Below are 24,202 nucleotides of genomic sequence, written 5' to 3' on the forward strand. Positions count from 1 at the left end.
ATGTTTATCTCCTTCCTGCCCTCTTACCCAACAGTGAAGGGCTTGCCCATCAAGTTACATTTAATGCCTAGTGTCTGAGGAAATGGGATTGCTCTGAAAGTTATCTGAAGTAAAAGCAGGCAAGACAGAAAAAAAGAAAGCCAAATAAAGGCCTCATTAGTTGATATCTCAATCTAAGACATGTTTTTCTGCAAGAGTTCTGGAATTGGCGGAAGAAGATCTTATTTTTAATGAGATCTTTATCATTTACTGAAGACTTGGTCAAGTCATGTCCTCTCTCTCTCATCCTCAGTATACTCCTCCAATGTGGGAAACAGAGTTGGCAATCTTCCCTGTTGCACAAATTGGTGGGGAGGATTATGTGAGAGAACATGTTAAACCCCAGAACAGTGTGTGGCTTGATAAGGTTCCTATCTTTGTAGTCCAGATCATTCCAAGGAACAGATTATTTGTACCATATAGACATCAGATATGCTGCTTTCATTGATCGCATGTCAGTGTGTTTGATCCCTCAGCATCAGGCATGTGCTATAATCTCTGTTCTCTTGTTGACCAAGCACACAGAGTTTTGGCCAAACTGCATTGTCCCACGCTGCAGTGTCCTGCTTTCCATGATTATGGCTTGCTTGCTTGCTTGCTTGCTTGCTTTCTTCCTTTCTTTTTTTCTTTCTTTCTTGTTTTTTGTTTGTTTGTTTTGGCTTTTTTTTTGGTTTGTTGTTGTTCTTGTGCTGTTTCTAATTTTGTTAATTACTCGAGGCTTTTTTGTCTCCTTTTATCACAGAAATTCTGAGTACCAGTTCCAAGGCTAATTGTTAAGTGTTTTACCTGCGAAGCGAATGAAGTCAGCCACTTTTATGCCAGGATATTTTCATTAGTTACAAAGACAAAAGGTCATGATGTCCACACCTAACTGAAAAGGAAATTGTCAGGCTGCACTTGTTTGTTAAAAATGGCTTCAAGAGCATGTATTAAGAATTCTAACCTGTCTGGTATTAAGGTGACTCCTGTCCAAAGATGATTCAAAGCGTTTCTGGGAAATGAAGTAATGGCAGAGCAATCTTAAAATTGTGGACTCTGATTCCCCCACAGTGAGCTGGGGTAACAGGACTAGTTTAACGTGCAGATCTGTGCATGGTGCTCAAGACCTTCTAAATCAGAAGACTTTTAACATGCATCCTAGGTGACTCTGAAGGAAGTTGAAGACACATTCCATGAGCTAGCAATATTTACACAGCCTTTGACCCTGCAATCTTCCTTAGGAAACAATCCGAAGTATGTAAAAGGCTATGTGAATGTTTGTGATGATTTTATCTTTGTTTATAAAAATAGCTAAACTGGAAACAATGTAAATATCCGATATTGGGAAAATGGGCAACTAAATTTTGATAAGGCATGTAGCCACAAAAGGATTTATCTCATTGAAAACGTTACGCTCACCGCACCTAGTCATGATGACAGTTCTGTGTGTGGACATTATTAGTCTTGTATTACAGATGAGGAGGCAGATGCAGCTCCCCTGGAAATACAAATTCAATAAGTATCAAAACCAGAATTGTAAGTCATCTGTCTGATTCCAAAATCCAAGTTCATCTATGTAAAAAACAACCATAACACACACACACACACACACACACACACACACACACACACACACACACACACAGAAAAAGCTACCCTTGAAACATAAACATTTTTTTTATTAGAGTTTGGGGATTGAGTTTTTTATCCCTTTTTTCTCTTTTGCTTTCCCTTGGTGCTATATCTATGAGTAATAAATTAAAAAGAATAGATCCTACACTAAAATGGATTTCCTGCTTAGGTAACTTTGATCATTTCATTGGAAAAAAAAAAAAAAAGAATTTGTACAGAGGGTAGCCGCTGTAGAAAAAGCTACATTTGGACACAACTTATTCACTGCCTACTTCATTCAACAGGTATACTCTATACGGAAAGCTATGTATAACCTACATGTTGGGTTTATGGAATGGCTAAGGGAACAGTGGATTAAAATGGTCAGATCTGTGTTTTAATCAGATAGTTTACATTGCTAAATGTTATTCTGAGTCTTTGCTTTATTTTTTTTTTAAAAAAAGGCTAGTACTACACTAGCTTTGAAAAGGCAAAGAGTTTATCAAAAGCATTTGCTGCCTAAAGCTACCTGATTCTGTGTGCAAAACCCTCAGAATTTTCTTTTCACAAGATTAATGTTAAGTCTGGAAGGTGTTGTAAAGAGTGTGAGAGGGAACAAAAAGGTCAACGTGGCAATGCCAATTAGCTGGTTTGATTTCTGGGCCAAATTCCAGGCTGCACCGAATCCACAATCCTCGCTGGCAATTCCTCCTCCCTTGTCTGTTTCCCTTCTTGCAGCACTCTGGTGTGAAGGGTAGGCTCAGCCACAGCTTCTCCTTGCAGAATTGTTTAAAAGTGTACCATCTTGCTTCTTCAGTGTTGATGTTGTCTCCAAAATGGAAATAATTGAAAACCTAAGAAGATAAAGGAGATAACTTCTCTGGCAAAGTCTTAAACGGTTTTTTTGTTTTTTTGTTTTTTTTTTTTTTTTTTTTTAGGGTGGGGGTGGTTCTCTGTGACATTTTGTTTTTGACTGAGCTCCTAGGGAATATTGGGAACATTGTACATGAGGTTGGAAATTGCCCTGTCCAAGATTAGCTACAGGGTCATCCAAAGGAGTTTCGCTATTCATTCACAAATTTTCTCTAGAATTAATCTTTCATTGGGTTTGGTCTTTTTTTATGAGCTGGTACAGTAGAGTTTAAATAATTGAAAGTACCATGTCACTTAATTTCACAGTTACTGGGAGCCTACTAGTTGCCAGATTCTGCCTTAAATGCCATGAGGTTCAAATATCTGGAATGTGCAAATCCTTCCTGGACAGCTCGTGGTGTGGTATGGAGAGAAGTCTTGAGTAAAATACCAGGTTGCATATACAGAATAGCAGTTAGGAAGTTTAGTGGTGGTGAGGACGAACTGTAAAAACTCTTTTCTAGGAATACATTAAGGACATGGCAAATATATTTACTGAAGATATTACTGAAATACACAGATATGAGGTATGTTTGAGACATAGCAATGTCTCTAATCTAGAGAAATTCACAAATTCTATTATGTGAAACATTCCAGATATAGGTGTTTGGCATTGAATTTGAGACACCACTTGGGATGTTGCCTCCTATATATTTTTTTTTTTATTACAAAGCCAAATATACAGAGAGGGTGAGAGACAGAGAGGAAGATCTTCCATCCATTGATTCACTCCCCAAGTGGCCACAATGGTTGGAGTTGCACCGATCTGAAGCCAGGAGCCTTTTCCGGGTCTCCCATGTGGGTACAGGGTCCCAAGGCTTTGGACCGTCCTCGACTGCTTTTCCAGGCCACAAGCAGGGAGCTGGATGGGAAGCGGGGCTGCCGGGATTACAACCGGCCCCCATATGGGTTCCCAACATGTATAGGGTGAGTGCTTTAGCTGCTATGCTACTGCGCTAGGCCCTGCCTTCTATATTTGAGGGCTATGAGTTCAGATCTCTCCTCCAGTCTGCTCTGGCTTCCTGCTGGGAAAACCTCTGGAGGTAGCAGTGGCGACTGAGGTACTTGTGTCCCTGTCATCTCTGACATCCATCTATATGGGAAACCTAGATTGAGTTCCTGGCTCTTGGTTTGGCCTGGCCCAGCTGCAGCTGTTGAAGGCATTTGAAAAGAGAACCAGTGGTGTGGAGAAATCTCAACATTTCTCTCTCTCTCTCTTGCTCTTCCAAAATAAATAAATATAGTGAAGCATTAAAAAAATCTATTTCACATAGTGCGTAACATACACAAATGTCATTCACAAAGAAGCATTCTTGAAAATTAAATTAAGTGCATATATGAAAAACCGTTTCACCTAAGAAATAGTTTTAAAGGAAGGGACTGGGTATTTTGATTAAACTGATGTGCTGTCATAGGCTAGATTAACAGTTCTCAAAGAATGACTTAAGGACCCTGGGAATCCAGGGACCTACAAGGTCAAATTTACTTGTGCAACAAGACCGAGATGTTATTTGTCCTTTTCACTGTGTTGGCTTTTGCATCAGTGGTAGAAAAATCAGAGGAAAGTACAACTATTGACCGTACTGAAGAAATCAATGTGGTGGTGAAGAAGCCATACTAGTACCCATTCAGATCTTCCCTAGAGAATGCCTGTAGAAAAGTAAAAGGCAGTTTCCTCTAAGGATATCATTGCTAAAATTACATTTTAAAAAATACTTTTATTTAGCCTCAATGCTTGGATGCAATTTTTGAATATCCTGTTTTAAAATGGGAAGGACACTTGAAGTGCTTATGCTATAAAATGTGTCTCAGCCTACGTCTCAGTGGTAAAGTCTTTGAGATGATCTGAGCTGTGAGCTACACTGGACTCTCTGCTTGAGAGAATGACTGACAAACTATGATTATACAAGCTTGAGTGTTTGCAAGGCATCTTCTTGGAAAGGAACAAGAAAACCTGTCAGCTCAAAGAAAACAACTGGCAGCATTGCCAGTGATTAAAATTGGATCTTTCAAGAGAAAATAAACTTTTTGAGAACTTACATTTGGCACCATGAACTTGAGAATGTTCCAACACTTAGATATTTGTGATGAGGTTGTATATGGTATTAATGTGAATTTTTTATATAGTGAAAGATGTCTGTATTTTAAGGCCTGTGTAGCTTCAAGAAACAAAACATTCCAAATGATACATGCATAATAATAGGAAAATGAGTAAAAGGCTCAAAGTCCAAAGTATACCAACGGATTATATTATAACAGAGTAATAAGTGTTAATTTACACCATTTCGGATTCTTCATTCTTACAGCTACTTGTGGAGTTTTTAGGAATTATCAAAGTAAAAGCTTATAATTATCTGAAAATGCTACTAAAATACTTCGTCATTTTCCCACTATATGTCTGTGGGAAGCTGGATTTTCTGTGAATATTTCAACAAAAACCAAATATCACAACAGATTAGAAAACAGATATGATAATCTGGCTGTTATATTAAGCCAAAGATGAGATTTATGAAAATATGAAATAACTGTGTTCTTCCTACTAACTTTTATTTCTGAATATATGTATTCTTCATTCTAACATATTATGTTGGGCTGTGTGTGTTTGACCTAGTGGTACCAATAGGTTTGACCTAGCTGGTTTGGATCGCTCGTTTATACCTGATTCCAGCTCCCTGCTAATATAAATCCCAGAAATAAACAGGGCAAGCTCAGGTAGTCTGGTTCCTGCTATCTATGTGGAAGACCTGGATCGAGTTCTGAGCTTCTGGTAGCTTTGGTCCAACTGTTGCGTGCATTTAGGCAGTGAGCCATCAGATAAAGAGTTTTCTGTCTGTGTCTGCCTCTCTCTGTAAGTCAAGATGTAAGGAATAAATAAAATGTGCGTGAACACATCACAGGTTGGTTAGTGTCATGCTTAAATGAGCTATCAAGTATTTACATTTTAATGTCTCATAATATCTAAGATGGAAAATGTCGATAAATAAGACTTCCACCAAAAACAAAAAGTATTCTCTGTGATCCTCAGGATATGTATAAAGGAGACCTGAGAACTGATACTAAAACATCTGAGTGGCATCAAGATAACCTGTGATTATAGACTGTAATTGCGTTGTGAGTGGCAGAGGAGGTGAAAGCGTTAGAGAAAGCACTGGAGTGACAACATGGCAATAGTACTAGAGAGGAAGACAATAGGTGTGTTGGCTTCTCCAACTGTATTACAGACATTTGGCAAGGAAAAAACATTTTTGTGCTTTTCATTCTTTGCTTACCAAAATAGGGGACTTACTACTATTTGGTGCAGTGGTCAAGATTCAGTATCCCAGTGTCTGGGTTGGGCCTTGGCTCCGTTTCTGATCCAGCTTCCTGATATTGCTCCTGGAAGCAGCAAATGAAGGCTCAAGTGCTTGGGTCATTGTCACCCCCATGGGAGACCCGGATTGAGTCCTGCATTGCTAGCCTCAGTCTGGTCCAGCTTGGGCTCTTCCAAGCCCAGCGGATGGAAGGTCTCTGTTTCTTTGTCTCTCTAATAAAATGTAAAACAAATAAATTTAAAGAAAAAGACAAACATGTAAAATGGTAATGCTGTTCTCTTTATTGGTGAGGAAGCTTGGTTGTTCTAATTCAATGGTTGTAAATATGGTTACGGGAGTTTTCATACACGTATTTTCTCATCTTGGTATCCTTGCTGTTGATGTGCTTTGCCTATTGTGTTTTAAGTTCTTCATCAGTGAGTTTTCCTACCATGGTGACTTTCTGGCACTTCAAATGCCCTTCTATCAGACTGTCTAATGTGCTATACAGTATGTGGGTACTGCACCTTGTGAGTAGAGTGAAGGAGGGAGAGTCAAGTGAATGCTGTCAAAGGATACAGAAGTGTGAAACCCTTCCGAGTAAAAGTAGCTCACACATGTTTAAAGGATTTCCAAGAGTCTAAAGTTCACTCAGAGTTTTTTGGTTTTTTTTTTTTTTCATGCTTCCTGTTAGCTATTCTAATGGTTGCCTGAGAAACATGGAGAGCTGCTACAATCCATATGATTTTCTTTCAGCTCCTGAGAACCATGTCTGTGCCCAAAGGAAGAATTCTGGAGAAAACCCTGGAGGAGGAAGAGCTGGAAAGTGGAGACTGTGGCGACGATGAGGACGAATGCATCGGAGGCTCTGGTGATGGAATGATGAAAGTGAAGAACCAGCTCCGCTTCCTTGCAGGTAATCCATTCTTGCTGGTGCAAAGCCAGGCTAAAATGATGCTGTTCCGACACTTACAAATCAGTTAACTCTGCTCTCTATAAAACTCCTCTAAAGATTCTTGCAACATATAATGGCATTGTAGAATTTCAAGGAAACACTGTATTCTACAAAAGTGAAGTTTTTGAGATAGCTTTTTAAAAACTCTCTAGCCCTATGTAGATTCATGTGGTTACGTCTACTCATTGTCTAATGTGAACCTACATAATCCATGGGAATTGTTTGCCACTGGAGACTCATTTGATTCTTCTCAGTTTTAAAAAAGAGTACAAAGGAAGAAGTGCAGTCTGGAGTGTTTTGAGAAACACAGTGATGAGAAAACTTTTGAAAGAAAAATGTTTTCTTCTTAGAACATCAAGTCCCCTGTTTTCTCAGAAGCAGCCTAACCTGGATAGGCTGTGACCCATAACCACAGAGCTACATAAAAGCAGTACTCACAATAGAAAAGTTATATAGGGCTACAAAGGTCACAAAGGTGCAACAACACCGCCATCAGATTTGTATGGCACATTAGCATTTACAAAGTACTTCTCTATTAATAGTTATTCTCCCTTTATACCTAGCGCTCAGAAGAAATGAAATTTCTCTAAAATGAAAGAAAAGCGCCTCTTGCTGGCATCTTGAGACTCCTGGTACCATGCTGTTTCCTGTAGTACACAGCCTTCTGCTTGGTCTGCCATCACTTATGTCCCCGGAGACAGTATCTGCTCGTACCTGTTTTGCAACCTCTTTCCTTCACTAGCACTTCTTCCTAATCCTATCCTGGCACTTGCTCTCATCCAGACGCTTCATAAGCCTCTGCCCTCTTTTCTCGAGAAAATGCAGATCTTGTCCAATCTCTCTCTTTTACCTTTTATTTTATGACTTGCTTAAGTTCTCTTTTCCATGAAGTCAGCAACATAGACTATGAAATCTGTTCCTCCTTTTTTTTTTATGATTTATTCATTTGAAAGGCAGAAAGAGATAAAGAGAGAGAGAGAGAGATCTGCTAACAGGGTGGGCCAAGCCAAAGGTAAGAGCCAGGAACTATCTGCATCTCCCTTGTGCGTGGCAAGATTTCAAGTATGTGGGTCAACATTAGCACAGTGTCTTCAAGTTTCTTCCACATGTTGCATATGTCAGGATTTCCTTTTATTAGAGCTGAACAATGTTCCATTATTTGTATATATTTCAATTTCTTTGTGTGTTCATCTGTCTATGAACATTTAGATTGATTTCACCTCCCAACTTCTGTACTATAAGAAAAAAATGATAGATTACAAGAAACATTATTTATTATGCCACTATGGGACTTTTACCAGTTCCTACTGCTATCCCTAGCCACCATCCCACATCTCCAGCTGCCTGTTAATTATTTCTCCTTGGCTTCAGCACCATTATCCCCAGCTTGATTTGTCACGCATCGAATTTAACAAACAATTCCAGATTGACTTGTTCCTTAATATTCTTATTTTTCTAACGTCACCATTATTCTCCCTGCCACTGAGGCATGAATCTAGGGTCACATTTGATTCTCCCTTACCCTTAATATGCAATTGGTTCATAAATCCCTGTCCATTCTTTCTGTACTATTTTTTTTCTGCTTTGTCACTTCTTCCTGTCTAATCCAGTTTCCTGAATATCCTATTGCAGTTACATCCTAAGTGGTTTCCAGTTTTTTCTGGCTAAGGTAGGAGCATTGAGAGCCTTAGGCTAGCCGATTCAAGAACAATAAATCTCAGCAGAAGATTTCATCAACGTCATCTTGCACAACTGCCATGTTAATCCTTCTAAAGCATCGAACCTATCCCCAGCTCAGCTGCCATCATCCTATTTCCATTGCCTTGGGATGAAGCTAATATTCCGTAGAAGAGTCCTCTGGTCCAACCCAAACTATACTATGAACCTGTTTTGCTGCCACTAGCCCTGCAAGGAATGGTGCATATTGGTATCAGCCATGTTTATGCTCTCATGAACCCCCTGAACATACTATTCTTACTTGTATTTTCATACCAGTGTCCGTGTCTATTTCTTTGTAGATATGCCAATTGTCATGCTTCAAAGTGAGATTCAAGTTTGATGCAGTAAGAAGAAAATGGGCTTGGAGATAGAGTAAACCTGTATATGAATTGTGATTCTTTTGAGCTAATGTGACCTTGGATATGTTTCGTAGCCTCTTCTATTAGACTCTATTCCCTCATCCATCAGAAGGGAATCATAACCCCGACTTCACGGGATGATTATAGACTTTGATAGAGGGGGAAATCTATAAAGTGTCTCACTCAACTTGTAGCACACCAGGGGTCTTCAGTGAATTCATGAAAGAGTGTTTGGCAATAGCTTGTGAGGTGCCCACATTCTGTGTCAGAATGCCTGGATTTTATGTAAAAACAAAAAAAAGGTAAAAATAATAGGAGCTAATGCTTATTTAGACACTGTATTCCGAACAGTGTGCTAGAACTTTGCATTGTCCCCCCATGTCATTTTCACATCAGTGTGAAATAGGGGTTATTCTTCTTTTTACTTCACAGTTCATAGGTAAGGAAGCTGAGGCTGCGAGAGGCAGCGTAACCTGCTTCAGGTCATGATCACTAAGGGCAGAGTTAGGCATTAGATCCAGGTATCAGTTTGCAGAAGCCAGTTCTTAAGCAAGTCTATTCAGACACTTCTCTGCTAATCAGTACATTTTTTAAAAAGCTTCAAGTTGGCTTTTCCAATTTTGCCACTTTTAAACATCCCTAAGCCCCAAAATTGGACATAAGACAATTTCAGAGTGGAATAATCAACTGGTAAAAGTCTATCCAAATATTCCCAAATCCTAAAATCTCCAAAATCTGTAACCCTCTGGGTCCAAGCATTTCAGATAAATAATACTAAACTTCTGTGTGGAAAACTTAGGGTCATCACTGTTCATACTTATCCATGACATTCCTCACTTATTCCTACTTATGCCATCCTGCCTATAAGCCCCTTGGAGCCGTTTCAACAGTATTCCATAAATTCATGGTGTTTTCAACTTTCACGTGTGCTTGGTATGCCACCTTGCATCTCTGATTTCCTTTGTCCACATGCACGGTTTTTCTCTCAAAGATTTCTAGTCCATTTCTTAAGCATGAATAACCCTGCATGCTTTGTAGACTCAAAGCTAAAGAAACGGTGGTTTATTTCATTGTCAGGAACCTGACTCCTTGCTCCCCACCCCCAGTACATTACATTTGCCTAACTTGTTCAGTGATCCTACCTGCCTGAACTTCCTTGGGTCTCCTTTAAAAATGCTTCTCATGGAGAGGAGACTTATTATTAATCTGTCAGACACATGGCACAGTATCTGTTTGGAACAACAACAAGCTGTACAGCTCGGTCAGCTATTATATAATTGTATCCAACATCTGAGTAGATGCCATCTGGTACTGATAATTTATCAGCATCCATTTATTTAGTCAGCAAGACTTGGAATACCTTGTGCACTTACTACCTTCACACTTCATACTCCAAACTTCTTCACCAGATGACTTGGAAATAAAGCACGTATGTTAGAATGTGATCAGAATTTCTTGTATTACTCATTTATCACTAAACAATCTTTTATTTTATAGTGATATTTAGGGTTATTACTTCAAGCATCTAACGAACTACTGAATTACCCAGTCGCAAACTTTGAGGATGTATAAGAGCTTCAAAACTGTGATCCATGTGATTGATTTGGATCCTTGGATTCCAATGCTAGTATATTAACTAATAGTGGAACCTTGAGTAAGTTATTGAGCTTTCCTGAGCCTCAGGTTCCCCAGGTGAAAAATGAACATAATCATCCTTGCTTTGCCTGCTTCAATGAGTTTTTGTGAAAACTCAACCTACTAATGAATGTGCAAGTGCTTTGTTAATGATATGTTTTGTTTGAAAGGCAAACCAATGGTGGTTGTTGAGGCAGGAGAGACAAAAAATAGAGGTTTTCCATCTACCAGTCCTAATGGCCAAAGCTGAGCTAGACTGAAACTTCCATGCAGATCTCCCACATAGGTGATAACAGCCCAAGTTCTTGGTCCATCTCCTACTGCCTTTTCAGGCATATTAGCAAGAAGCTGTGTTGGAAGTTGTGCAGTCAGAACTGCACAGTCAGAACTGAACTGCAAGTAATGGTTTAACCCACCACGACATTAGCCATTTGAGTACTTTTTAACCTGCTAAGTTGACAAAAGTTCAAAATAGCCAGGAAGTCACAATAATCATCCTTAATATTATAATTTTTATTAAATCTATGGAAGCTTTTTAGCTTTCTCAGCAATCCCAGCTTCAGCAGAGATTTAATTTGGATCAAGCATGTGAACATCCAGGTACAAATTCCCCTTCAGAAATTAAAAAGAATGAAATCCTACGATTTCTGTCTTATGATTGTTGCTTTTAGCTGTTGTTTATACTCCTATGGAACTGGGTTCTTCCTAATTTTTTGTTGGATATGTGATCAGTGATGAATTAAGCCTGTGCTTATGGAGGGTATTGAAATGATGTCTTTGCAAAGATTGAAAAAACAAAAGGGAAGGAAGGAAGTAGGGAGATTGAGGGAGGGAGAGATGGGAGGGAAGCATAGTTTCCATTTTGAACTGTACCTATGAAATACATAAAATCTGTGTTCTTTTCATTAAAATTTAAGGGAACAGATCTTCATTTGTGATGAACCTAGTGCATTAAGTTGAGTTTCTTTTTACTAGGCTGCTATCAGCAGTGTTGCTAGTAAAATGGCTTTCATGAAGCTCTTCTAAGCTATTTATTAGCCACTCCTAGTGCTTTAGCTGGGGTTGATCCCTGAGATATTTTGCAAGATCTGGCCAGCTGTCCCCAGAAAGAACTGATGACTCAGCCTCCTAAGCATCTGCCTTTTCCCCACCAAGTCTCCACTCTTACCTGAGCAAAAAATACACACACTCCTCTTGTTGGAAACACAGTTAAAACATGTACTCAACAGGCTACCCACAACAAGAAACACACATCTGAGAGACATCTCCATGATGACTCACAACCTCTCTTTCTCCCTGGACCTGTTCTTGCTCCACCTTATACCCCTCTGTAGGTAGACCCAGAGTAAGCAAGGACACTGTAGGGAACTTAATGTCTTCATAACTGCAACTTTAAAGTTTGCACAGTGTGAAAGCCCGTTTTTTTGAGTGAGGAAAATGGAAACAGGCTGTACAAGACAGAAATAGTCCTTGTTCTGTGTGAGTTAAAAGGGTCTTAAGCTGGTCATTGCTGAGCTGGGGAGTAGAATTGATGAAGTGTGACTGGGAATTAAGGCTTCAACGGGTATTGTAACCAAATGATAGTATTTCATCCATGCTAAGCAGATCTCTTTCTAGAAAGGCTTGCCCACAAAAAACTTTCAGCCTCTTCAATGTCAGTTCTGGGAGAACATAAGGAAGAGTTGTCTACATGTGCCTTTGCCATGGTTGAGGGTGAAGGTGACACCCGGAGCTCAGCTGATTCCTTGTGCCATTCTTCTCTGTCATCTCTGAGTATGGTGGGCGAAAGCAGGGGTCTGCCCCTTGCAGGCCACTTCTTCCTTGCAGCAGCATGAAGGGAGCCATTAAAGATTTCACAGTAGTTAAATAAACAGACAGACCAAAAATTCACAGCTGTGGACGTGGTGCATCTTTGTAGCGGAGGTTGGCTTCACTGTCTGCGGTTACTTTATGGTCTGCAGGCAAAAATAACTTCCAAATAATAGCAATTAAAAATATTTTTTAAAGTCAAAGATGTGGGGTTTTATTTTTCCCCACTAGATCAAGTGTAACCTTAAATTCCCTACTCCTGATGAAGCTGTGCATGTAACAGCGTTGAAGGACATGCCAGTGGCTTAACTGGCCCTCTAAATTGCTGGGTCTGACCTTCATCAGCATGGGCTGGTACTCACTTTGTGTTCATAAATTTATTCATGGGTTAGTCTGGTGAAAAGGGTAAATGAAGGAACTGTATGTTTGATCTTTTATCATGGATAACATCTGCAAAATAGTCATGATCTAGAACAAATCCTGTTTCTTGCTAAAGAAAGAGCAGAGAGCTTATAGGGGAGTGAAATGAATGCTCTTGTGGGTATTTGGAGAAGTGGTTGAGTCCTACTCAGACCTGAAAATGTATTATAAATTCCAGCATATCTATTTATACCTGTTGATAGCATGTCCAGGAAAAATTTACAGCTGTTTCCTCAAAATATGTTTTGTTTCTTGAAAAAACAATTTTACTTTCAGTAGAAACCCACCGGTCAGATCTTTAACATTTAGATTGCAGGCTGCTTCCTCCCTATGTGATCTAGGCTTGAGACTGTGGGCAGGATCTTGAAGTGACTCCTACCAAATTTATTTCTGGGAATATTTGAAGCCCCGTGTAGGTGCCTGCAGTGCCAGTGGTTACCTTTCTGTCCACTGAGAGGTAGACCCTACCCAGTTGGTTAATGGTACACTTGCTGTGCTCCAGCTACTGAAGCCCATGTTCCTGCTCTGTCTGCCACTTGCCAGCGGAGTAGTGTTAGACAAAGCCACTGCATTCTTCTGAACCTCAGTTTGTTCAGGGTGAAAAAAGCGATAAAAAATGTTTTCTGACCTGATTCCTTCATGTATTGTTGAATGAAACACAAATGTACTTGGCATAACCACACTTTGTAAGCCATAAAGCAGTATAGGGTGATATTACTAACATTGTTAGGTGCCCTTGGGTCATAAGAAGTTAGTTTTATTCATTAAAAACTTAACAGGTGTTCCAACAATGACAAATATGCCTGCCTAGTCATGCAAATAATGGCATAGTCACAACAGTGGTGGTCACTTACATCTTGAAAGAATCACAGCTAGTTACATTTTGTTTTCTTTGGTGGTAGTAGGGCAGTTAGGGCAGGGGTGGACGCTCAGTTGGAGAGGTCAGTAAAGGGCCCCTGATTTTTTCTATTCTGTTTTGCTCTTAGCTATAACCAAGCTGTGTCTGTGTGTTGCTATTTCCTTTTAGAGATCAAATGCTGTGTGGGAGCTGAAGGAAGCTCTCTGTGATAGTACTCTTTATATATAGCAATCTTCACAAAGATACCAAACATGGTGATTCTTGCTAATAGATGGACAATACAGCCAATCCCAGCTAACTGCCAGAGCTTGTGAGCTCACAGAGTTCACAAAGAAGGACTTAGGTGCAAGCAATTACCTGCCAATGGAGTAAGTCTCATAAGAAAGGCACCTTCCCCATGCCTCAATGTTGAGGTAAGCAGGCAATAGGTATGAGTAAAAGAAGGCACACACTTTGCATAGTTGCCATAACTTGAGATATTTGGGGGACAAAATATTGTTTCTACTTTAAGTGATTTTATTTGAGAAACAGTGTGAGAGGCTAATAGGGGGAGTTCCCATCCACTGCGTCAGTCAGGACTAGGCTGAGGCTTAAAGCAAGAACTCAGTCCATGTCTCCCACATGGGTGGCAGGGACCCAGTCACTTGTTTTGCCACTGCTGCCTTCCAGGGTCTGCAATAGCAGGAAACTGGAGTTGAGCTGGATTCATGTATGGAACCCAGGCACTCAAATATGGGATGCAGGCATCTTACTCGGCGTCTTAACCAGTAGGCCAAGTACCCACCCCTAGGAGATTTTCTGAGATTTGCTTTTCCAATTTTACTGAGATGTTAGGGCTTTTACTAGGAATACTGCTATAAGACTCACTTGCTGGTGAGCTTTGTATAGTTTGTGAATTGGCCAAGTATTAGAGCTAGTGTAAGTGGTGTAGGGTCACTGTGTTTTATAATCATGTTAAAAGGGAACTGTTGAATAGATGAATTTAACTAAATGGTATATTTGATTTTATTTGGATGGAAGCCATGTTGGATAGGTTAGCAAAAGCCTTGATCAAAAGGTGATGATTTTGTATGGATGAATTTAAATAGAAGAGAGTGGTTCAGCTGAAGGAAATGTAAAGAAGGATCCAGCAGGAAGATGCAAGCTCAAAGCTTCTGGCCTCAATCCAAACTGATGTGATCACTGTAGGGATAGCATAACGTATCCAAAGGACCTGGGCGCATGAACTGATGTGCCATCAAATGGGAACTACTTCTCTGCAGGAAGAACTATCATACCAATAAGAGAAAAGGAGGGAGATATCTAATACAGCCTATGCAATGGTTCAAAATGCCCATGATAAGCATAAGTTTCATTGCAGGGTCCAATCAAAGGAGTTCATTACAACAAGGAATACTGGACAGTATGAGACAGAAGCTGAAAAGTGAAAAGTGGGCAGTTATGGTGGCCGTGGGTGGAGGTCAGGACTGAAATCAAGGCTGAGCTCTTGCTCTGGATAGAGGGAGAACTTGGCATCATTAGATGCCTTGCAATCAGTACTGCTACAAAGCACCTAAAAATGCCCAGGTATATGCACATACACCTACGCGTGCCTGCCCTCAACGTATTTATACACACACTCCAAATTCATAAAGAACAGAGACAAAGACATTTCTTCTCTCCTATAATTGCTTATGTCAAATCCAAGGAGATTCCCCACCCTCCTGTACAGTGATGGCATTATAGGCAAATGTTTGCATCGTTGATTTTTCAGGCAGAAAACCTTTTTGTAGATCCTATCCACATGCACCTGGTGTAGAGATCTTTAAGGATCCAGCAAAAATGATCTATGACACTTTTGGTTTTTAACTGTTTGCAAATGCCCTATTGGTATTTTAAAAAAAAGCTTTTTGATCTTTTCATATTTTAAATCCTAATGTGTATAGCTGATGATAAATACACGCGTGAGGTAGGGGTGGAGAAACCTTGTTTCTGCTAGTGACCACTGGATATTTATTTGTTATTTTAACCTTTTAAGAGGATTTGATTGTGGGTTTTTTTGACATTTTTTTTTTATTTTGAATTTTTGGTATAATTCCATACCCCTCCCCCCCAACTGATTTTCACTTGGGTATTTATGCCATCATCCACAGGTCATACAAAATTACCAATTTAAAAATTAGCCTACTGTGTATTTGTGGAATTTCAGGTCCCACTTGTGGTGGTCTGAGAAGGGCTGGAACAAATTATTTTGCAGGCAGTATATGGCCTGTGTGCCCGGTGTTCCATACCCAATGCACCAATACAGATGGAATCTCTGTAAAGTGAGGCTCATTGGTGGACTTATGCTGGAATAAATATTGATCCCTAAGTAAATACGAGCAGAGACGAGACTCCTGTCTAGGTTCCAATACCTGAGGACAGTCTGTGTGAGTGCAGGGGGAAATCTCATTAGCACCTGCAGGATGAGACCTGTGCATATAGGATGACAAAGACTCTGTCTTCCCAGGAGCTCACAGTTGGGGAATTCACATTACTCGGAATCTCATCCTAAAGGTGCTAATGAGATTTCCCCTGCTATCACATAGATTGTTCTTAAACAACAGACCTTGTAGAGAAGCCTCTATTGTGGGTTTATGTACTTGATAATTATATCACTACTTATATCCACCAGCAAGCTATTAAGAGATTCTGTCTGCACCCATGCTTCCATTCTCATCTTAAAGGTTCAAGTGTCAGTTACTAATCTCAGTATCTTTTCTCCCTCTGCCCAGTAGCTGTTACTAAGTAAGTGTTCAAGAAATACGAACAGTCTTCAGAAAATCTGTGAACAGTGCATATTATGAAACAAATGTGTATGCACTCCCAAATAAATCTATTTTATTTTTTTTCTTGAACTTTTCCATTAACTTTGGGGGAGACACACACACACACACACACACACCACCTTTCCCCCACCCACAAGACCTCATCTGCTCATTCATTCCCCTAACGTTCACATATTCCAGAGATTGTTTTAGGTGAAGCCGGGAGCCAGGAGCCGGAAGCTCAATCCAGATCTCTCCTCTAGGTGGCATGAACTGAAATGCTTGAGCCATCACCACCACCTCCCAGGGTTTGCCTTGGCAGGAAGGCTGGAGTCTGGAGCCAGAGCTGGAATCAAACTCAGGCACTCCAGTGTGGGATATGGGTGTCTTCACCACAAGCCTAATATGCCTGCTGCCCTCACTGCTTCTTAAACTAGTTTCCTCAAAGTTCCCTTTAACTTGTAACAGGTGACATCATGATCAGAGATATGAGACACCCCTTCCAGTCCACAAAGGAAGGAGGATTTTGTTGAGCTGAGAAGGTCATTGTGTGCCTGTAGCATTGATAGCATCTTGAGGGACTGCAAAAGAGGAAGGAATTTACAAAAAGACAAAGTGTTTGGCAAGAGGATGAACTTGCTAACCCTTTCAGCTATTCATCAATGGCTAGATTGCTCTAGGAAACAATCAGCTTCCTGACTCTGGAGGTGTTTGGAGGTGAAATAAGCATAGATCAGACAGACTGGCTGAGTGGGATAGGTCTCAGCATCGGTTAGATGCCTATATCATGGGCGCTTGATTTCTAAGGTCCTGTGTGATTCTGCAGTGCCATGAATTTTTGAGCCAAGCATGTAAATAGAGTAAAAGAGAACCAAGATGATGGAGCCAGTCCACGAGGCAATGTTTTGGACCAGAGGAAGGAAGAGTGGAGAAAAGCATCTCTCTGGTTGTTTGCATTTGACCACATGTCACCAGTTATCATTTTCTGTAACTATTTGCCTAAACCAGTATATCTTCGGGAGTGGCAGAGCCTTTTCCAGGGAGCAATTCTTTTCAACACCCTCTGTCACTCACAGCCTCTGGATTATTTTGCTACTACAAGAATCCTGTGCTCATCTCTTCCAATTATTTCTAGGCTTGTGACCTTCCTGCCCTCGTGTTTAAAAAAAGCAAACCTGGGATAGAAGCCTTCCCTCAGTCACAAGTGATTAGCTCTAATGGCTGAATTGTCAAGATCAAGGTTGTTCAGTTCACACTTATCTCCCACACCACTCTCTCTCCCTTCTGATCTGGCCACACAAAACTCTCCAGTGCATCTCAAGTTATCTGTGGTAAAGAACTTGGGTTTTTCTTGTTCCTCCAAAATCTGTCATGCACCAAGACTTTGTATGAGACAGTAAAAATTTAAGTTACTACAAAAGGGAAATGGCAAAAAGCCTACCAAACACGAGCCACAAGTTAGAATTATGATAGTTAACAAACCTAAAAATGTCCATCGAATGGGTGTAGAAGTTTCAGTACTTAGCTTCTTGCATGCTAGCAACAGTAGCAGAGCAGCAAGCTCTACTCGGAGTAGCGAAGTCTAGCCTCACTTGTGGGCTGCTGCCTGTAGTCCTCCTTACTTTCAATGTCATAGTGCAATGACTCAAAAGCCGCCTAAGTAGGATGAGATCGGTGTCATACCAGAGCTGAATTTGAATTATGTTGGCTCTTGGAAACTAATTATTGAATATTCTGAATTTTTGTAAGTTGTTCAACCTAGTGATTATCAAAACTTACATTACAGATTGAGCTTTTATGATTCAAAAATGCAAATGATCTAAAATGCTTCAAATTGTCAAATGCATTTGCTGCTACAGGCAGAAAATTGTGTAATGGGTCATAGTCAAGTAGGAACATTGAAAATGTTATGTCAGAGTACCTTCTGGCTAAGTATATAAAGTATAACAAAAATGAATTTCATACTTAAGAAGCTTAGGTCCTATCCTAAGCTCATTATAGGTACAGATATTCCAAAATCACAAAAAATCCGAAACGCTCTGTTCCTAGTTGTCACAGTGCAGATACTCAACATATATATAAATTTTATAAATAAACAGCAATCATAGGAAATCCTAATTTTTAAATTATAGTTTTTCAATTATCTGCCCGCCGAATTGTGCATCTTTTGAGTCCGTGTGATAGAAAGACTACGCCAACCCTGTCCACTGCTGCCACATTGGTAACTTGAGTTTGCCCATAATGACAGACAGCAGTCAGCTAAAGAAACTACACAGCAGGACTTGATTTATTATTTTGATTTATTATTTTGCTGATTGTCTAAGAGTCTAAATTTAAGAAAGTCATGAGGGAAAAAAATCCTGAAAGTTCAGAGGAAACTTAAAATTCGGTTGCTTTTATAGTCATTATATTAGGAATAATGCAAGACAAATGAAGACATACTATCCAGTTCAGCAAAAACGTTGCTACTGTCCTTGGTGAAGTAATACTCAGAAATATTTCTTTGTCATTTCACTTCTGTGTTGCCGCTTGATATAAGCCAGGATATCAACCAGTATTCTTACAGTAACTATAGTTGCTCATTGTTACAATCTTATTTTGCCTACAGATCCAAGAGTCTGGGGGAAAAAAAGGCAATCTGTGAGAACCAGTTAACTCCATGGAATTTGTAATAAAGAGTATTGTAGGGGGCCCGGCGCGGTGGCCTAGCAGCTAAATCCCTTGTCTTGAACACGCCGGCATCCCATATGGGTGCTGGTTCTAATCCCTGCAGCTTCACTTCCCATCCAGCTCCCTGCTTGTGGCCTGGGAAAGCAGTCGAGGGTGGCCCTAAGCCTTGGGACCCTGCACCTGCATGGTCCCAAGAAGACCCAGAAGAGCTCCTGGCTCCTGGCTTTGGATTGGCACAGCACCGGCCATTGCGGCCACTTGGGCAGTGAATCATCAGAAGGAAGATCTTCCTCTCTGCCTCTCCTCCTCTCTGTATATCTGACTTTGCAATAAAAATAAGTAAATCTTTCAAAAAAAGAGTATTGTAGGATATCCTATGTTTTTATCTATAAATTGCGTGCTGCACATCTTTTATTCCAATAAAATTTAAAATAAACTGGCATGCATACTTGGCTTTTTGAAAGCCAGTTGTTAAACATTTACCAGCACACCACTGGATAAGAGGTTATATTTGGAAGATTTATTTTCCTTCCTTCATCCTTAAAGGTTCTTGGCTTAAATCAATATCTCTTTCCAACATAAATGAGAAAAAATTTCTGTCTACCAAAGTTATGCTGACAAATCAAAGAGCCCCTCATTTTTAATGGCTCTGACTTCTAGGAATCCTAGGCTTGGAAACTGCCTTCACTTGGAAACTGTTAACCAAATCCATAAACTTTTATTCTCAAAGCTCCTTATTCCCCCGTTGAGGTAGGTAGGCTCCTTTTGAAGTTTGTATGCTAGGCAGTGGAAATGTCACGAGTCCTGTCCCAAAACTGGAAGTAAATCTTGCACAGTGCTCATTGGGGCACTGAGGCAAGGACTACTTTTAGGGTTCAGTCTCCCGATGGCAGAGGGCATTAAGGCAAATGAATACCGTGTGTTGGTATTAACCCTGGTTGCATAGAGTTAGAATTGGAACTCCTAATATCAGGTTACATTTTTTTGGCCCCATAATCTTTTTTTTTTTTTTAACCACCAACCATATGGGCAGAGGTTGGAAGGAAAGCTAAATTTGGAACCCACCCCCTCTCTCCTGTTTAACATTTCTTTCTTGTTTGTGGAAGCAGGCAACATATTACTCATACTCACTTACAGCACCAACTGCTAGAGGACTAAGAAATGAGATTCTCCCAAAATATGGTTGGATCAGTGGAGGTTTTTTTTTTTTTTTTGTATGAGTTTTCAGCATTGCAGCAAGAATTCCTGCACCCTGCTTCTGCAATTTTTTTTGAAACTGTCTGTGGAACAGGAAGACAAAAACCAGTGATGAAAAGGGACCAAGGATTTTGTGTCGGAGAGTTCATATGTTCCTTATCATTTTTAATCTGCATCCAGAGATTGCAGCTTTCTGCACTAGTATCCCTCTAACATGAGCATCTATCTGTTTTTTTCCTGTGTTCTCCAGATTAGGGAGCAAATGGTTATGATTCTGGCAATTTGCTTGGAAATCATGCACTTTTACATGTTAGGGCCTTCTAAACACGAATACACAAGTCTTCCTTTTGCCTAAAATAGTAATTTAAAATAGATTTTCTGTATTTATTTGAAAGGCAGAGCTAGAAAGAGAGAGATGTGTAAGAGAGGAGAGAGGCTTATCAATCTTCCATCTGCTTGTTCATTCCCCAAATGGCCAGAACAGCCAGGCCAAATCCAGGAATCAGGAGGGTCTCTTCCAGGTCTCTCTTGTGGGTGCAGGGGCCCAAACACTGGGGCCATCAGCCCCTGATTTCCTGGGTGCATTATCATAGAGCTGGATTGAAAGTGGAGCAGACAGGACTTAAAACCAGCAGCTAAAAAAAACCCCAAAAAACAAAAAACAAAACAAAACAAAACAAAACAAAAACCCAGCAGCTATATGGAATGCCTGTGCTGCAGACCATGGCTTTAACCCTCTGTAGCACAGTGCTGGCCCATAAAACAGCATTTTTAATATCTCAAAGTGATTTAAGAATCAGATTCACCTTAAGGAGTAAAAGTTAGTCTGCCTTTCTTGAAAGGCAGGTAGGTTAGAGTCTTCCTACCACTAGCCAGCTGGGAGTTTAGAGGGCCTTCTTGCTGTTCCTGAATTCCAGGAATGGATGATGAGCAATGTCACTCAATTGCTTAACTCAGCCTTTCCTTACCACGCCTCAGACTACTGCTCCAGTGTTTTCTGCCAGTAACATCCACCTCATCGTGTGTCCCAACTATCTTGAAGTTCTCATTGTTGCTGAGTGTACTCTCTCCTGTCTGGAACTATGTAAATCCTGTGTTTGTACTGTACCAAGTATTTGCACCTTAGTGGCCTCCCAAAATGGGGGCTTTTAGTATTCTACACATGTTGCTGTCTTAGCCCACAACCATTTTCCCTTCTCTGTCTTTAAAACTCAGCTCAGATAGTACCTCCCCTGAGGAAAACATTGCCCTGGGTAGAGAGCTTTGGTAATACTATTCTAGCATTTATCTCATTGAGATCAAATAATTTCCAGTGCATGACACATAGACGGATGCTCAGCTAGTGCTTGTTGTATGGTCCTGGCCATATCAAAATGAAGAAGCACAGTAACTCTCCATATAAATTTCCAGTCTAGTCCTGGGTGGGTGGGGGCAGAGGGGAAAGCAGGAAAACCTCATTAGGTAATTATAATGTAATGTAGTTAAAACACTGATGGCAGTAAGTTTAGGAAGTTGTGAAAACACAAAGGAGAATTTTGAAAGCCCCAAGTTGAGCCAGTCAGAAGCTAAGCTGAGTCTGAAACTGTGTAGGAGTCAAGTGGAAGGAGAGGAAACTGGTTGGTGGCAGGATCATAGGAGCAAAGACATGGAGGCAAGAAAGAGTGTGACAGTTCTGGGAACAATATTCGCTCTGGTGAAGGGAGGAAGGAAAAAGTGTGGCTAGAATATTTTTAGGAGTCAGTTCACAAAGTCTTTTCTTCCTCGTTAAGGAATTTGGCCTTGATCCTACAATAGAGTTTATAAATTCACAACATGTGGGCCATTGGGAGCCCCCTCCAACCCCCACCCTCCTGCATGGCAGATGATAATCAATCACAGCATCCTATTCCACAGTGCCCAGATGTGACCTCCTAATCCTGCTCAACAATAGCATCGCAGGGAGATACCAGCAAGAAATCGAAGATGGCACTTTGATTTAATGGTGAAAGGCTTTAAGTATGTGTACCTGGGGTTTGCAGGGTGGTAAGAGGTTGCAGGTGATGGGAGAACTATGACATGGTCAGAATTGCCTTTCGGAAAGCTCACTGTGGGAGAGTAGATGAAGTGGAGATTTAAAAAGAACGATCAACAGGACATAATTGTTTCTACCTTGGGCAAATGGGCACGTGCCAGTGCCATTCAAAAGGAGAGCATGAAGGAGATGATGACAGACTTTCTATGATAATAATAATAACAGCTAAGTTTTCTAGCATTCACTGTGTTCCAAGGATTACTTTAAGCACTAAATGTGGATCAACTCATTTCATCTTCCCAGCAACCCTGTAGGGTCAGTACCATTATTATTTATGTTTGTACATGAAACTATCCAAAAAGCATAGATTATTGGAGAGCAAACAGATCAAGGGAACTAAGGGAGAATGTTAGAGCAGGAAAAGCTAAAAACCTATCACCGAGTCATTTAGATAAATGTGGATAGAGACAACCAGGTCACCAAGCACTGCTGCTTGGGTTTATCAGTTTATCTTTGATGTTTTGGAAACCAAAGGATTTAGTGTTCTTGGAAGAGGCCCACTCCAGTGTGTATAAATCCATCCTGCCTTCACTCCATCTGTTCTGTTCACGGTGGCAAACAAGAGTAGGGACAGGCATTAAAGCAAATCAGTGCAAATGACAACCTGAATGATTTCCAAAATGATTCTTCACAAATAAGATACATCTATCACTCTTCACATTAAAAGGGAAGTAAGTTGGAGGCTTGGTAGCTTCCCAGGACTCCCCTCCGCTCCCTACTGACACAGACTCCATCCACCTCCCCATCCATGAAAACACTCCACCTGACCAGAACTATAATAAAAACAATTTGACCCTGGAGGGGAAAAAAGTACTAAAAGGACAAGGTTAGGAAGGGCATTAAATGTTAAGAGAATATATTACATTAAATTATGCTTCTCCTCCCTGCCCCATGATTATCCTTTTCTTGTTTCAATAATTATACTAGATACTTCTGTGTGCATTTATTTGCTTAATGACTTCATCCTTTTCAAAGCAATTTCTCATGCTCTATCTATTTCAGTGTTACAGGAACCCAATTACTTTAAGAAACAAACTATTTCAAAGCCATGTTACTACTTTCATCTTAGCTTCATGTCTGGCTCTCCTGCTGTCTGGGCTGTCCCAATGTTGCAGTGGCAGGTGCTACCAGGGGTCAGGTGCTTTGGCTGTGATCAGGTGAATGTCCATGTGTGCAGCTCAGCATTGGAGTAAAGGTATACCAAGAACTGAACCACCAGAATTTTCAAACCCATAGGCAAGGCAAGGTTTTCTTTCAACTCTAAAGTCAGATTATGAGACTCTGGATTTCCTACTGATTCCACAGTGTCCTCCAGAATGGCTTTAAATGATCTGTAAATATGTAGTATTTTGATACGCATGCCATTTTCATAAGCACCTTTACCTCTGCTCAGACTATGACATCTACTCGTGATTTTCCTTATACTTCATGATCATCTCCTCCACAAAACTTATTCTTGATTGCCTTAGTTGATATCTCTTTTTAAAACCCTTATCTCCACCATTGTGTGTATAGCAACAACCAATAGCAGATTGGGATATACTGTGCACTTTCAAATCCATCAGCTGATTAAGTCAATGCAACCCTGTAAGGTAGGCTTTAGATTAACTAGTAAAGATTCCAGAGAGTTACATAACTTGCTTAAGATTAATGGATGGTAGAACTAGGGTTGTCAGTTTCTTTCTATGACCACTGTGCTGCGTGGCCCAGCATGTTTAGCTAGTCAGTTTTGCTGATGGCAATGGCAGCAATCATGGTGTGTTTAGTAGGTAACTCTTGACTTTTTCCCTGGAGTTGATGCACAAAATCAGAGTAGCCTCAACAGGCAGAGTTCAGAGCGTCTCCATTCTTTTGGGATTTTAGGGACATGTAGAGCCGAAATCCTAACTCT

At 40.4% G+C, this 24,202-nt stretch overlaps 1 protein-coding gene across 3 annotated transcripts in view; it reads left to right on the forward strand.

Moving 5' to 3' along the window:
- The window catches only part of GPC3 (glypican 3), a 367,445-nt gene that overhangs the window by 313,016 nt on the left and 30,227 nt on the right, over nucleotides 1-24,202 (forward strand). For all 3 annotated transcript variants that reach the window (XM_040999456.1, XM_040999457.1, XM_040999458.1), the window contains one exon: nucleotides 6,588-6,747. In XM_040999456.1, the coding sequence (XP_040855390.1) occupies nucleotides 6,588-6,747 (160 nt within the window). The remainder of the gene's footprint in view (nucleotides 1-6,587; nucleotides 6,748-24,202) is intronic.

The sequence above is a fragment of the Ochotona curzoniae genome, unplaced genomic scaffold (genome assembly GCF_017591425.1).
Source record: "Ochotona curzoniae isolate NIBS_2020 unplaced genomic scaffold, NIBS_Ocur_1.0 scaffold_1852, whole genome shotgun sequence".
NCBI classification, from domain to species: domain Eukaryota; kingdom Metazoa; phylum Chordata; class Mammalia; order Lagomorpha; family Ochotonidae; genus Ochotona; species Ochotona curzoniae.